Source organism: Rhipicephalus microplus, chromosome X (genome assembly GCF_043290135.1).
Source record: "Rhipicephalus microplus isolate Deutch F79 chromosome X, USDA_Rmic, whole genome shotgun sequence".
NCBI lineage: Eukaryota > Metazoa > Arthropoda > Arachnida > Ixodida > Ixodidae > Rhipicephalus > Rhipicephalus microplus.
In genome coordinates, this window is record NC_134710.1 from 89,875,984 (window position 1) to 89,890,282 (window position 14,299).

At 39.6% G+C, this 14,299-nt stretch overlaps 1 protein-coding gene across 4 annotated transcripts in view; it reads left to right on the plus strand.

The window, feature by feature from the left end:
• The window catches only part of LOC119176213 (uncharacterized), a 126,165-nt gene that overhangs the window by 9,852 nt on the left and 102,014 nt on the right, over positions 1–14,299 (plus strand). For all 4 annotated transcript variants that reach the window (XM_037427389.2, XM_037427387.2, XM_037427388.2 and 1 more), the window contains exons 2-5: positions 8,501–8,606; positions 11,093–11,133; positions 11,214–11,279; positions 11,628–11,737. In XM_037427389.2, coding sequence (XP_037283286.2) covers positions 8,501–8,606; positions 11,093–11,133; positions 11,214–11,279; positions 11,628–11,737 — 323 coding nt within the window. The remainder of the gene's footprint in view (positions 1–8,500; positions 8,607–11,092; positions 11,134–11,213; positions 11,280–11,627; positions 11,738–14,299) is intronic.

The window sequence follows — 14,299 nt, forward strand, 5'->3', positions numbered from 1 at the left end:
CAGATGCTCAGTGTTGCTCGGAGACTCAAATGCTCATCGCCTGAAACGTCAGCTCTACAAGAATGTTAGTGATTGGAGACTCCGCATCACTACGAAACTGGGAGCAACGATGGAGGAAACCCTGCTTCGGGCTGAGAATGAAATAGAAGTAGCAAATTCATCTGAAACTAAGCCCCAACTAATCCTGCATGTTGGTTCTACAGACATGCTGCATGAAAAAGAGCGACACAGATCTATAGAACAGTTGAAGCATAAACTGACGACTTGTATTTAGAATGCTCTCCAACACCACTATATTATATGTGCAACACCATAAATGACACCACGAGGGCCACATGTGGTAGCCTCCTGCCGAGAGTGGAAGAAACAAGCTAACGAACTATGCACCAAGCTTGGACCCCAGATAGAATTCTTCTCAGCTACAGACCAATTGGATGAAGACTACCTCAAGGGCATACGCTGCACGAAAGCAGCAGGCACCCAAGTTGGGAACCTCCTGGCTATGAGGGCCACCAGTTTTTTAAGAGTGAACAAGGAACACCGAGCCGGTCTCCCACAAGCTCGTCGACACCAACCGACACACGACCAGACAATGAGCCTTCCTGAAAGCTATGACAACAGCATTCGCACAAATGAGCCAACCGAATCATTGCTTGTGAAAGAGAGACAAAACGCCCTGGCCGGACCACACGTAGAAAGAAAAAACAACCCAGAAACACAAGCGCAAGTAAACCACAAGAAGAGACATATAAAGCAAGAAGAAAGCAAAGGAATTCAAAATTTGCCTACTGAACATGCAAGGAGGCAGCTAGCTCAAGTGATAAGAGCTACAGAATCACATGGACAAGAAATGCACCAACATATATGCTCTTACAGAGACCCACCTTCGAAACGAGGAAAAACCACTTCTAGGCACAGTGCGGCGAGGCTTCTTCGATACAGCGTTGTAATCTGAAAGGTGGTTCTGCACGAGGTGGCCACGAACGGTGGTGCAGCGCGCTTTTGTTTGTTAAAAGCTCTTGACGTTATCATGTCAGACTTTTTTAAGCGAAGTACCATTGTTAGTAATCAAGATTCTTGTGCAATCACAATTTTTTAATTCCTTTTTGACTGATGCTTTTTTCTTTTTAAATGTTTCCGGGGAACCTAGTTTTCAATGAAACCTTCTTTCTTATTAAATATTACTTCGCATGTTTTTACGAGGGCCAGATAAGTCACGTGATATGTAAAAAAAGTTGTGCAGTTCATACGTGACGATAATCTGTTTAAAAACTTCCTATATGTTTCAGTGTTATGTGTATTATAAATCAATTAAAATATGCACTGGCACCACCCACATTGCCAAAAATTTGTATTTTTAGCAACGACACGTTAAATGCTGCTAACTGCACCCAAGCAAGATTTTTCTGCTTCAAGATTGAAATTTTGCTTCTCCAAAAACTGCTCCCAATTTAGTCTCGGCCGTCTCAGCCCTGTAAGCTTTAAATTTTCTCAATCACTGTGCATGCTAAGAAATACGGGGTAAGTGGCATTGTTCTTCTGGAACATGCAAATAAATGAGACACTTCTTTGTCTTGCAGTTGTAGCTGTATTCTCTGGAAGATATAAAATTTACTTTTTCAGTTGAAGAAATAAGCAAATAATTAGATTACAGAAAGAACTAGGCTGAGGTTGTTTGGATCTTTTACTTTATCATTTTATATGTAGTTTTGTTTGAGGAAAGCAACAGAAAGCCTGTGTAAATGGGCTACAAGCACTCCCTAAGTAACAGGAGTATATTTCCAAGTGGTAGATGCTAGTCAGAATTTAACAAGTCTGACTTTTATTTGCAAAATAAGGGAGAGTCAAGTGGTTTGGGACAGTTGGAGGAATGGGACAGCACATTTATCTCCCCTGCAGTTACCTCAAACACTTTGGCCAACTACTCATTAAGGGGTGCTAATATACCTTTTACGGGGCTGTAATGGCTGGCACTTCAATGAATGGAGCTTTATATAACTGCGAATCAAGTTTTTCACGCCCCCAAAGTAGTCTTTTGCTATCTGAATTTTAAAGCCATGTTCAGATGTTGTATTTAGTGTGACGTTCGGGGCGCAGATGCTGGCAGGCCCACGACTGTTACAATTACTGATCTAACCATTACGTACAGCCAATGGGCAAAGCAGTTTGGTTTTTAACGTCTTCATGCATCTTCATGCGCATCTTGAAAGCCATGCAGCAGCATGTCTGTGCAGTTGGTCTGCCAGACTAGAGGGAAGACGTCACATGCGTTCATGAGAGCGCTTGTGGTGTCTCCCCTTTAGCCCAGCCCATCCATGGCCAAACACCCAAACCTTGCTAGGCTGCGACAATATTAGTGAGGATGCAATGCACATTCAAAGTGGTGATTGGCGATTTGTAAAAAAAAAAAAGAACTTGTACTAAAAAGATTAGTGTGAACATACGTGGTCGCTAGCTATGCAAATGGATGATACAGCTGTTACGCGATATGACATTTATGACAGATGCGACTGCAGTCTGAACACTCACTGCATTACAATCTCAGATTTAAACTGCGTTGTGGATGCTCATGTAAATTTTTCTTTGAAAACTCGCATAAGGGCTGTATGTGTCAAAGAAAGCTTGGGCATTACGACTGAACTTCACCTGCTGAACTTTGTTTACCTAGGGAAAGGTAGTTGGGGAGTTTATTTTCCTTTCTCTATCCTACTACTACACCACCTTATACAATGCAAAAAGAAAAAATGTAAGACAAAAGTCCTTAAATGTATATTGGGAAATCATACAAATGAATTATTCACAAAAGTTAGCATGGCAGTCCTAGAAAAAGAGTGCAGTACACTCAGCACTGACACCACAGTTCATACAAAAAAGAAATATGCTGAAGGATTGCTGTTCAAGTGAAGAAGACACACTGGCCATTGTTTTTTGAGGACTCTGACAATGACATGCCAGGTTTTGATAGGGACTGGCATGACATTTGTGAAATCAATTGGCCTGATGAATATATTCAGGTGACAAAAAGAGATGTTTTTTTTCGTTAGTTTTATTTTTTGATGATTTATGTGTGCGGTTCAACGTCCCAAAACCACCATATGATTATGCGAGACGCCGTAGTGGAGGACTCCAGAAATTTCGACCACCTGGGGTTTTTTAACGTGCACCCAAACACGAGTACACGGGCCTGCAGCATTTTTGCCTCCATTTAAAATGCAGCCACCGCGGCCGGAATTCGATCCTGCGACCTGCAGGTCAGCAGCCGAGTACCTTAGCCACTAGACCACCAAGGCGGGGCAGTTTTAATTTTTAAAATTGGTATTCATTACATGGCTAAAGTAGCTAGCAGTAATAACATTTCAGCATCAGTACGAGGTGGTTCCTGTGGAACGAAGAACAGAGTTCTTAATTATACTTCCGAGCTAAAAAGTATATTGGTACTTAATCTATTACGGAAATTGTGATGAAGCTGCCAGTGTGAAATACTATCAGTGCAGCAAAATTTGTTCAACTCTGTTTAATGTTTGATATTGAACTATGCACATATAATGGTCACTGAAGACACGTGAACCATTGTGTTACCTATGTCCCGCTCCTCCCAAGTGATGTCTCAGTCCACCCAACGAGGCAGCTGAATGGGACCGATTTTAGCCATCACAAACAATTGTTTTTAAGCTGCACCAGGAGTTCTAGGAACCAGTGCATTTCAGAAGTTTAGCAGCTTTATTGGATCTGTATTGTCATGAATAAAACATGGTTGTACATTCAAGTTTAACAGAACTAAAAGTAAAATTGTAAAAAGTGTTCCAATCTTCCAGACTCTTCTCTTGTTACTATTACCGGCATTGGTGGTCTTGTGCTTATGACACTGGACTGCTGACCCCCAAGTCGCGGGACTAAGTCTTGGCCACAGAAACCACATTTCGATAAAGGTGAAATGCTGTGGCCCGGGTGGTTAGATACAGAAAGCCCTGGTATGTGAAATTATCCAAAACCCTCCACTATGGCATTCCTCATAATCATATCATGGTTTTGAGACATAAAACCCCAATTATGTTATCTGTTTTCATTAGTAGTCTTGTAAATGTATAATTTTATTTAAATAAATGCTAGAATGACCTGCTAGTATTGGTAATGCATACGTCGAAGTAAATTTCTCCGTCTGTGTGTTAGTAATAATATTTGCGAATTAACATTTTAAATTAACTCTCTGGCACGTGTATTTATAAAACAAGCTTCTCAGTTGTAAAGTCATGTTTGCTTTCCAGAAGTCTATTGAGCTCTGAAGAGACATGAATGAAAAATATTTCTTATATATTACAAAGCGCCCTTCCACAATATAAAAAACCACTAGTATTGCTGCAAAATGCTTTTCGATCTTGAAAAAAACAGGCTGGTGCTGCCAGTGCCTGGAAGTAAACTTGTTACGACTTAGCAAATTTGGAGAGTATCTGCTAGGGCCTACATAATCATTTAACAGCGAAGTTGCATTATATCGTGTTCTAAAGGAGTTGGATATCATGAAATTTTTCGAGAACCTTTATTCAGTCAGTAAAGCCAAAATATGCAAAAAAAAAGCCTTGAAATCTGTTTTGGTGTGTTGTCACAATCATAGATCGGAAGCGTTGGGAAAATATTAAAAATATCATTAGTATTTCCTCCAATTTGAAAGGTCCTTTTATTGGTTTAAACATGCAAACCTGCAAGAATTTTTTACATGTTCAGAATGTGTTTTTACAACGCAGAAATGCTTGGCCACATAATGCTTTGTCAGCCAAGGTAGCATTATAGGGAATGTTTTGTCATTCAAGGTCGTGGCTAATTTGGTAGAAATATCAAAAACTGTTTTTCAAGGTGTGAGCTTCATCAGAGCTCTACTTAACACCACCGCCACCATCTTGATCTGGTTAATAGGCACATTTCTCAGCATAGATATTTCGTCCTAAAATGTGGGATTTTTTAAGCAAGGTAAATCTGATGGGGTATGATAATTAGGGAACAATATATTTCTATTCATTATGACTGCATTCTTATTGCATTAGAATGTACAAAATACATGCGTGTTTGAGCTTTTTATCCTCATTAAAAAGCCAAAAAATGGTTAAGATTCATTCAGAGCTCTTCATGGGCCACATGGTCCATGAGGGCAGAACTATCTTCAAGGCTTGGGTATGCCTGTGCAAAATTTATGATAATTATATTTAATAATTCTTGCTTGTTTTTATTGTGAAGTGGCTCAGAATGTTTGTATGTATAATTTTAAGGCTCCATTGGCACTAATATTTGGGAGAGAGCATGTATGTAGATTTTTTTCTTTTACTGCTTCATAAGACAGATGATAGCACACATCACTAGAGCTGTCGTTGCAGCTCAGTTGTTTTTCTGCTGAAGTGATGGCCTGGAGCTCTGGAGAGTGAAAACTGACCTCTTCACTCTCTAAAGCTTAGCAATGTCAAATTTTGCTGAAGCACTATTCTTGCAACAGCTACAGATACTGCCACCTCTGTAATTAGTATTGAATAAAACAGTACATGTTCTCATTTTTACTAGGATAGTTAGTCTCTTTCATGTGAAAGGAATGTTAAGTGGGATCACTAAATCTGTGTCATCAGTTGCATGTGTGCAGCGTGTGTACATGTTCAAGAGAGAGACTAATCTACCAGTTCTGCTTTGCTGAGCCTTGTTTTCAAAATGGCACTATGATCTTTGTTTTCTGTAATTGGCTATTCACTGGCCACAATGGATTATTTGAAATTTGTGCGATTTTGTAATGTTTATGCAGAAAAGCAGATAGTTCATACTGCTTATTCGGTGAATCTATAATGTAACTGGGCTTATCATGCTGTCTTGAAGACCAGGCTCCCTCTTAAGTTTCCATATAATGATAGCGTATTAAATGGCTTTTTTTACTTTTTTTTTCACTAGTAACCACTTTAAAAATAAATCTTCACTGTTTATAAGTGGCATACTGATGCTGATGTGTGATGTCTGAGAATAATCCCAATGAATTTTGTGAAGCTATGTGGTAGTGTAAAATCAGACACACTGCTTAAAGGGACACCAAAGGCTAATATTGAGTTGTCGTTGATGGCTTAAATAGCAAACAGAAAATCTCGGTAGTGCTACTTTTGTGCCAAGGAAATGCTTATTTTGATATAAAATTGCGTTTCAGTGGTCCACACGGTGTTAGCGCACTTCAAGTCACCCGCCTGAAAACGGGCCTCTCTGAAGTAGCAGTTGCCTTGCCCAATATAGGATTCAGGGCTACGGTACCCGTCTGCACTGACCGGTTCGAGATGCCGTGATGCCATGTGGGCATTCTTGCCAGTGCCGGCGCTTTTTGTGTGTTCCACCTTGCTCTCGTGGTGCCCTTTTTTTTACAAATTGCTGCATAATACTTTGGATTACAATGCAGCATGGTTGAATAACAAATTCAGTCACTATGAGATAGTAAAAATGGTGCGAGCAGTCATTTTTTTCATTGAAGAGGCTTGCACCTACGGTTACATGCTTGTTGTTTTGCAGCAAAGGCTATAATCGCTCATGTTTTGTGACTTTTGTCACATACAAAATTTTCTGTACATCATAGGATCATGAAATATTCATTCAATTGTTTTCACGTTTCTTACGTACCTGTAAAATTATTTATTTACTTTTTGGTTGTAAAGATACCGTTCCGGGCTCAATATAGCGAATGGCCGTAGTATACTGTTTAGGACGCTCTAAATCGAATGCGCTTATAGTTCTCTGGCTTTTTATTTTTATGCCTCTTAATATCTCTTTATATGATGAGGTGTTGTCCCTCACACACTTGAACATTGTTTTTCAATGCTTACAAGATCATCCACACTTCAAAATTATCTGCAACATAGCCTTTAAGGCTATGAGTCAGAGTATTAACACACCCTGGTGTAAAATAACAAAAACGCCGACCAAGGTGAAATACACAAAACAAGACGTTTCAGCTCCCCACACAGGAGCCTTGTTCACAGTGACCGCAAAGGCGTAGTGCCATTTGCGGTCAGAATAAAGAATAAAGAATTCAAAAGGCACTATGCCATTTGCGGTCACTGTGAACAAGGCTCCCGTGTGGGGAGCTGAAACATCTTTTTAAGTTTTGTGTATTTCACCTTGGTCAGCGTTTTTGTTATTTTACACTATGTTTGTCCCCGACCAGACGGGATTCCGTCGGACTCTTGACTATTAACACACCCTATTGGCACTTCATGCTTGCAAGTCTGACATACAGAGATGCCATAACATGCTAGTCATCTTTGCTTCATGAGCAACTTCGATAGCTTTATGTCTCACGATACCATTATTTGAGAGGCCGTTTTGTTCTGTGGGCCTTTTACGCACTCACCTGTTCCCATAAATTTGACTGACAGTTAGTGATGCAGATTATGCAATAGAATTTTTCTATTCACAAAAAAAAAGAATTAAAGAACACAATCATTGAACAAGCGGCAGCGAAAGCGTCACAGAATTGCACGTTTTCTCCCCGATCACACTGCACAGGCACCTTGAAGAAGTGAAGGAATACGCCTAGAATCGGAAGTACCGTAGCAGACGATGCATACTTTTGCTATCCATTTATTGCCCACCTTTACTGCGCGGTCGTCGACATAGGCAAAAGGTTGTAGAATGAAAGGTTACTGGACGATAATGTTGACATCCTGTGATGCTTTGTGCAACCGCAGTCATAACCACATTTTGAAGTCTGTTTTGTGTTTTCCCAGAGTTTTAGAGGAAAATAAAATTATTAAAAAGATAACCCATTTGTATTTAGATTGCTGCAACACATTCACACCATTTCTGCAATAAAAACTTTTTGTTTGCCTGGTTAAAGCGGGACCGTTAAATTGCACCACCTATGTAGCCTAACCAAGCGAAAACAGAACTTTCGAACCTATTGTGCCATTGACTATGGTAACGCCACGCGGTTCTTTTTTCTATGAATCAAATATTAATAACGTAGGAGCAGCATTTTATTAATTACATGTTGTAATGCATAGAAGGTACCTTTTTTTTATTGCAACTGGCTTGATTACTAGGGGTTCATTGTTGTCAGACCCTGTGACATCATTGGGATAACATTAAAATGTCCCACTCGTGATGCACATAGTATCGTACATTTACCTTAATATCACTGCTGTTGATAATAATGACGTTTTAAATGTTCTCAAACATTGATCTTTCACTGTGTCATTATTTGCCTTTAGTGTCCCTTTAGAAATTTCTTTTTCGCTGTACAACTGGTATACCAATACTTGTGTGTGATGTCGTAGAATAATTTAAATAAATGTTTTGAAACTGTGTGGTAGTGTAAAATCAGCACAGATTGCTTGATTTTTTTTTTTTCAGCCACACTCCTTGGGAATACTGTTCATTTTGATAACCCTTCGTTTGTGTGGGAATGGTCTTACAAAACCACACAAGAGCTTTTCCATAAATCTGTTTTTTCAGTGCATTCACCTTGAAAATATATTTTTCTTCATGTTAGGATATCATTATGGATTCATCATTGTCAAAGTCATCATGTGGGCCAAGAGAGGAAGTGCATGAGTGCATTCTTTGCTCAAGGACTCTTGACACTGGTGCCACTGCAGGTTTGTATCAAGATGTATGATAGCGGGATTTGTTGTTTAATATTGCCTTTTTTTTTACACAAAGGCCCGTAACATTTTGTGACAGCCAGCAGTACACATTGCTTGAAGTGGCAAACAAGTGAAAAAACAATGACAAGTTTTTAATTTTGTGCGGTATTTCACAGTATTCATTGGCATGATCATCGTCCCTACATGCCACTCATTTCAATTTACTTCATGAACTCCTAAAAAATGAACCCTTAAAAAATACCATTACTGCTGAGCTCCAACATTTCTATCTGGCATGTCATGTCTACAGCGAATTGAAATGACTGATTTGATAGATTCTTTTCTTTAGTTGGCCACACATTATTGTGTACTTGTGTATAGTAAGACATGTACAGCGGCAATCAGAATTTTGTGGACCATGGGAGCCCTTGGCGAATAGCGATGCGGCCCTTTCTTACGGCTACCAGGGAAGCTCGGAAGCGCACAGTGCGCAAGCGCATTCTTTTCTACCTGCCAGCCTGCGCTTTAACTCCCTTCAAATGTGCACACAGCAAAACGCCAGAAAAATCGCAAGATGTCACTTTTGCAGTCGTTGTGGAAGCACTGAGAGATGATATCGTGACCAAAATAGGCCACTTGTAGTGGCAGTGCTCTGTGCGGGCTGCTTCTTAGCCTTCGTTCTAGGCGTTCCAGACAGCACTGCTCGGTAATCTTATCACATTTCTCGATTAACAAAACTGACGCTGTGTGGGTGTTTTCGCCGCTGCAAAGCGTCGAAACCAAGGCACGAAAGTGGCGTACACTGAGCACTGCCACTGCAACTTACTTTTGTCACGATATTATCGCTCAGTGCTTCTGAGGCGACAACGGAAGTGACGCCTTGTGATTTTTCTGGAGTTCGAGTGTGCACGCAGTTGAAGGAAGCGAAAGTAGGCTGGAAAATAGAAAAGGATGCACTTGCGGAGTGTGCACTCTCGAGCTTCTCTGGAGCTATGAGAAGACGCTGAGGTGCTGCCCGGCAATAGCTCCTGAGGTCTCCTAGAATTTTGATCGCCTCTGTATATTACATTGTTTTGCTGCTGAAAGCAGCCTTTATAGTTGGGCAGTATGACAGGGATTTGGCATTCATATTCACGGCGAGATCGGGCTATAGGTGGCAGCACCGTCCCGCGCAAGTTTGGATAGGCAGTCGGGGGCGCGTATACAAATACACGCAGCGGCACTTCGTTGCGAGCCGTCTGAGCCGATTGTCGATAGGTAAAGTGCATCAGAAAAATTGGTATCTGGCTCAATACAAAGCTCCCTCAAGTGCATAAAATACAAGTTCAAGTTAAACATGTTTGTTTTTAAGCAAAATAATTTTACCTGCGACAATTTTTCGTCCTACCAATAGATTGTCAAGATTGACCACATTTGCTGTTGGGTGACACTAGTGGTCACTTTTTATTGACTTTTCAACATCAAGTTAAAATTATGATTCCTTTTTTTCTGGCACAAAAGCATGCTTGTTGCCGCCAATGTGATGAAAGATCTTTTCATTGGCGTTACAATCAGAAAAATTTCTCAGAGTGGTAGACAGTCCCTTTAAATAAGAAATGTTTTGTGGAAAATATGAAGGAGGAGTCATTTATGGCACAAAGGTTAGTGTACAATGAGGTGTCTACCGCGGGTGTAGTCGCAAACGTCGATGTCGCAGACAAGATGATCGACATGATTCAAAATGCCTATATCAGGTAAGAAGACTTGGAGAGGGAAAATAAAGAATGGTTGGACTTATCAGATGCTGAAAGGAAAAAGAAAAGGACTGCAGCTCTTGTGAAGAAGCTTGAATAAAAGAACAAAAGCTGATTAAAGACTCGCAGCTTCGAGTCTCCAAGCTTCAGCTAGAGGTTGAATCTTTGAGGCAGTAGCACTTTTGCCAATGCAAATGAGTAAGTTTTCCTGTTAGTAGATACAGTTATTGTCTTTTATTATTTTATTCACTGTAAAGAAGGCTTTCAGCCAAGGAAATGTCATAAAACGCCATGGTTTGCATTTTTTATGAATGTCTGGTATTCACTTTTTTTATCACTTCAGAATTTATCACTTCAAAATTTGTGAAGTTGCAGATTTTTTCTAAAAGACATAATGGTTATGGAATTTGCTTTTAATCGTCAGGAAAAACCTATAAATTTCGTGGAGTTTGGAAAAATCAAACTGGTAGACACATTGTTAAAGGCTTCAGAAATGGTAGGCAGAATGTGCACTATCGATAAATGATTACATAAAAAATAAATTTATCGAAATGCACAGCATGGCCAACTTACAAAGTAATATTTATCATAGTACTGGGCTGCAGCAGTTGGTTTAGAACCATCAAAGTTTAGCCAATTCGTGGGATATTCTTTACCTTGATACATATAGGATAACCTAGAACTGTTATATTATTAGCATTTGCACTATCAACATCTGTGTAATTTTGCCTTTAATAACACGGTCTTTTACTACATATTTTGCAGAAGCAGATGATAACAAAGATGTTGTGGATATCTTTGGACCAGTAAGTACGCCTATTATTCTAAGAGTACTTTTTTTCTAGTTTTGTGAATTAGGAAATAAATTTGTTGCATTGCATTTCAGGAAGCTGTATGGGAAAGGTTGAAGTCAGAGGCCTTTTGCTCACCAGATGCCTTTTTCAGGGAAGACGTAAGTTCATAAAAAGTTGCATGAAGGACACATGTTATTTCGTATTATAGGCTTTATTATGAGGGTCATAATTTTGGATACTTCATTCAGGTTAAGGGAAGTTTATTTCTCGTTATTGTTTTTTTTTTTTTTTTCATTTCCAAACTGCAGTTACCTTTCTGTGACTTTCTGGATACTCAAACATATTAGAATAAAGGAGCGGAGAATAAATGGAGACAGTGGCTATGAGAAACAAAAAACTTTTAGCATTTATTATTGCAATAGAAATTTGATAATTAAATAGTTTAGAGGCCACAGCCCATTTATTGCTTGCCTTTGCTATAACCATTTTTTTTAACTTTTTTTTAGCCCGACTTGGCTGCTGCGCTGAGAGATGGAACCTTTCCAAGGGAGTTTTTGAATTTAGCTGATGATTGTGATGCTTCTGTGTGCGTATGTGAACGCTATAACAACTGGAAGTAAGTTTAATTTTCTTGTACTATAAAATTGTAGTTTATATATGCACAGCATACATGTGTGCACAGTCATCCATTTGTTGGTGCGGCTGAGTGTAATAGCAGGCAATACTTTTTACGACACCATCTCTTGGAAGGCAGCAATATGGGAGAGGAGGACATAAACCATGACAGCTTTCAGTTACACTGAAAGAAAAACTTGTATGCATTCACTATGCCGTAACGTGCTCCGAGGGCATGCCAAGATGCGTCTTCTTTTCATTGAGCATTCTTGCTGGAACATTTATGTGTGATAACTTCAAAGATGGGATGAACAGCTTCATGTCTTGCAGTATTGGCACATGGGATTCTGTTATCCTTTAAAGCATTGATTTTGCTTCTGAAGTCTGTTAACACTTTATTAATTAGTGTTGCCAGCATGGAGACAACAAAAAAAAAGTTTTTCCTTGCCAAGCTTCGATGTGAAGTTTTTTTCTAAATCAGATGTCTTAGGCCAACACTAAATGAGAAGCAACAACCATCATATGTTAACACAATGCAAGAACACGGGACAAAAAGCTTGGAAAGCCACTTGCTTTCTTTTTATAGCATGGTGAGAGCGTACAGACTGGTGTAAGATGTGTGACAGCGATTGTATTGTCGTAAATCGGCATGCTTACTCTCTACTACCCCGACTTACTTCTTTCAATTTCATTTCACAGGAGTGATATAGTGCTAGTGTTTTACAAAGGTTGCGAGTGGCATTAGTGTGTGCAGTTGTGAATGCTGGTTTACATGAGTATGAACAGAGAGATGATGGTTTGGGCTAAATGGTTCACCACGATGCTTAAAGGTAAAGGACAAACAAATTGGCTATGTGAATGAGAGCACATGAAAGAGAAGCGCTTTTGTCCGCTCATATTCATGTGCCCGGTTTTTTTTTAAATAACCTTCTAGCATTTTTGACAGGAATTGTTGATGGTGACCTTTAAGTGGTGCTTAGTAATGAATGTAAGCGACTGCATATGCAAGTGATTATTGGTGGGTAAAAGTGGCTGTTAGAAAGTGTGAATGTAAAGAAATGGGACGGCCATTATTGCGAGTGCCCGCTCATACTAAAAAACCAATATATGGGTGAGCATGAGTGGGTGCTTGTTAATGTCAATGGATTAAACTATTAAACTGTAAATGTGTGTATGGCAAGCATGATCGGGCATGAGTGTAGGCAAGTTCCTGCTCATGCTTGTTAAGAATTGGTGAATGAGTGTGAGAGAGTATCCATGTATTCTGCCGGCCTATGGGCGTCACCGAGGTAATATAAACCGAATGTAGTGTGCTCCTCTGTTTCATGTCCAACTAACTGTCTGTACATGTTCCAAAGCCAGGTGGCTTGATGGAAGTCCACCTACACTTTTGTGCCTGATGTCACTCCCCTATTTCTGAAGGAAAAAAGTGTACATTTAATAAGAGCTCATTTTTCTTTGTCAGATACAATATTAATAATTTAATTAGACCTAACAGATAATCATGCAAAGGAAAGTATAGGGGATGTTATACGAGGTAATTGCGATGTAAATATGAAGAAAGAAAAGTGGATGAAAAGATAACTTGCTGTGGGCAGGGACCAACCCTGTGACCTCCGAATAAGGCGTCTGATGCTCTACCAACTGAACTACCATGGCGGCTATCCCCTCGTCCACTTTATTATGTGAAATAAACGTGGGAGTGTTAGACAGCGCCGATTGTAGCCATGACGGCGAGTGCGGGAAACTCTTTTTCTGTCTGTTTGGCGTCACGTAGCACATGATTTTATTACGAGCTGGCAGCTGACCAATACTCCCTCGTACACTACCTGAAGGCACAAAATCTGCCAGAACGAGACCCTCGCTATGAATCAAGGAAAATAGTGTACATTTAAGGACTCGTCTTTCTTTTCTAGACACAATGTTAATGAGATCTAACAATCATGCAAAGAAAAGTATAGGGGATGGTATATGGAGGTAATTGCGATGTAAATATGAAGAAAGAAAAGTGGATGAAAAGATAACATGCCGTGGGCAGGGACCAAACCTTGGACCTTCGAAAGTTCTGTAAAATATTTTTTTGATTGTGTTTTTTGTTGTATATTGCACATTGGGACTTGGACCTTCGAAAGTTCTGTAAAATATTTTTTTGATTGTGTTTTTTGCACATTGTTGCACAATGTGCAATATACATTGTTGTATATTGCACATTGGGATTGAAACTATGGATTTCTTTTTGCGCATTGATATGTCACATGGTATCAGAAAGGTATCTTGTCTTCTGCCTTTTGTTCTGGGCCCTTAATCTGTGATATTCCTTTCTACATGCTGCTTTAGTAGGTTTGTAACTGCTCATAATTATGCTACTCTTTGAAAGCTTATCAAGGCCTTTGCAAACAATGTCTGTATTTAAGCTGGAGGTCACTGTTTAATTGAAGGAAACAGTTTCTATCACAGCTTTAAAAATGGTGAATCTCTCTTTTCAAGGTGTTTCTGGCCCCATAAACTTTCAGAAATGCCCTGTCAGTACAATTTTTGCTAGGAACATTCTGAGGGGCAAAAA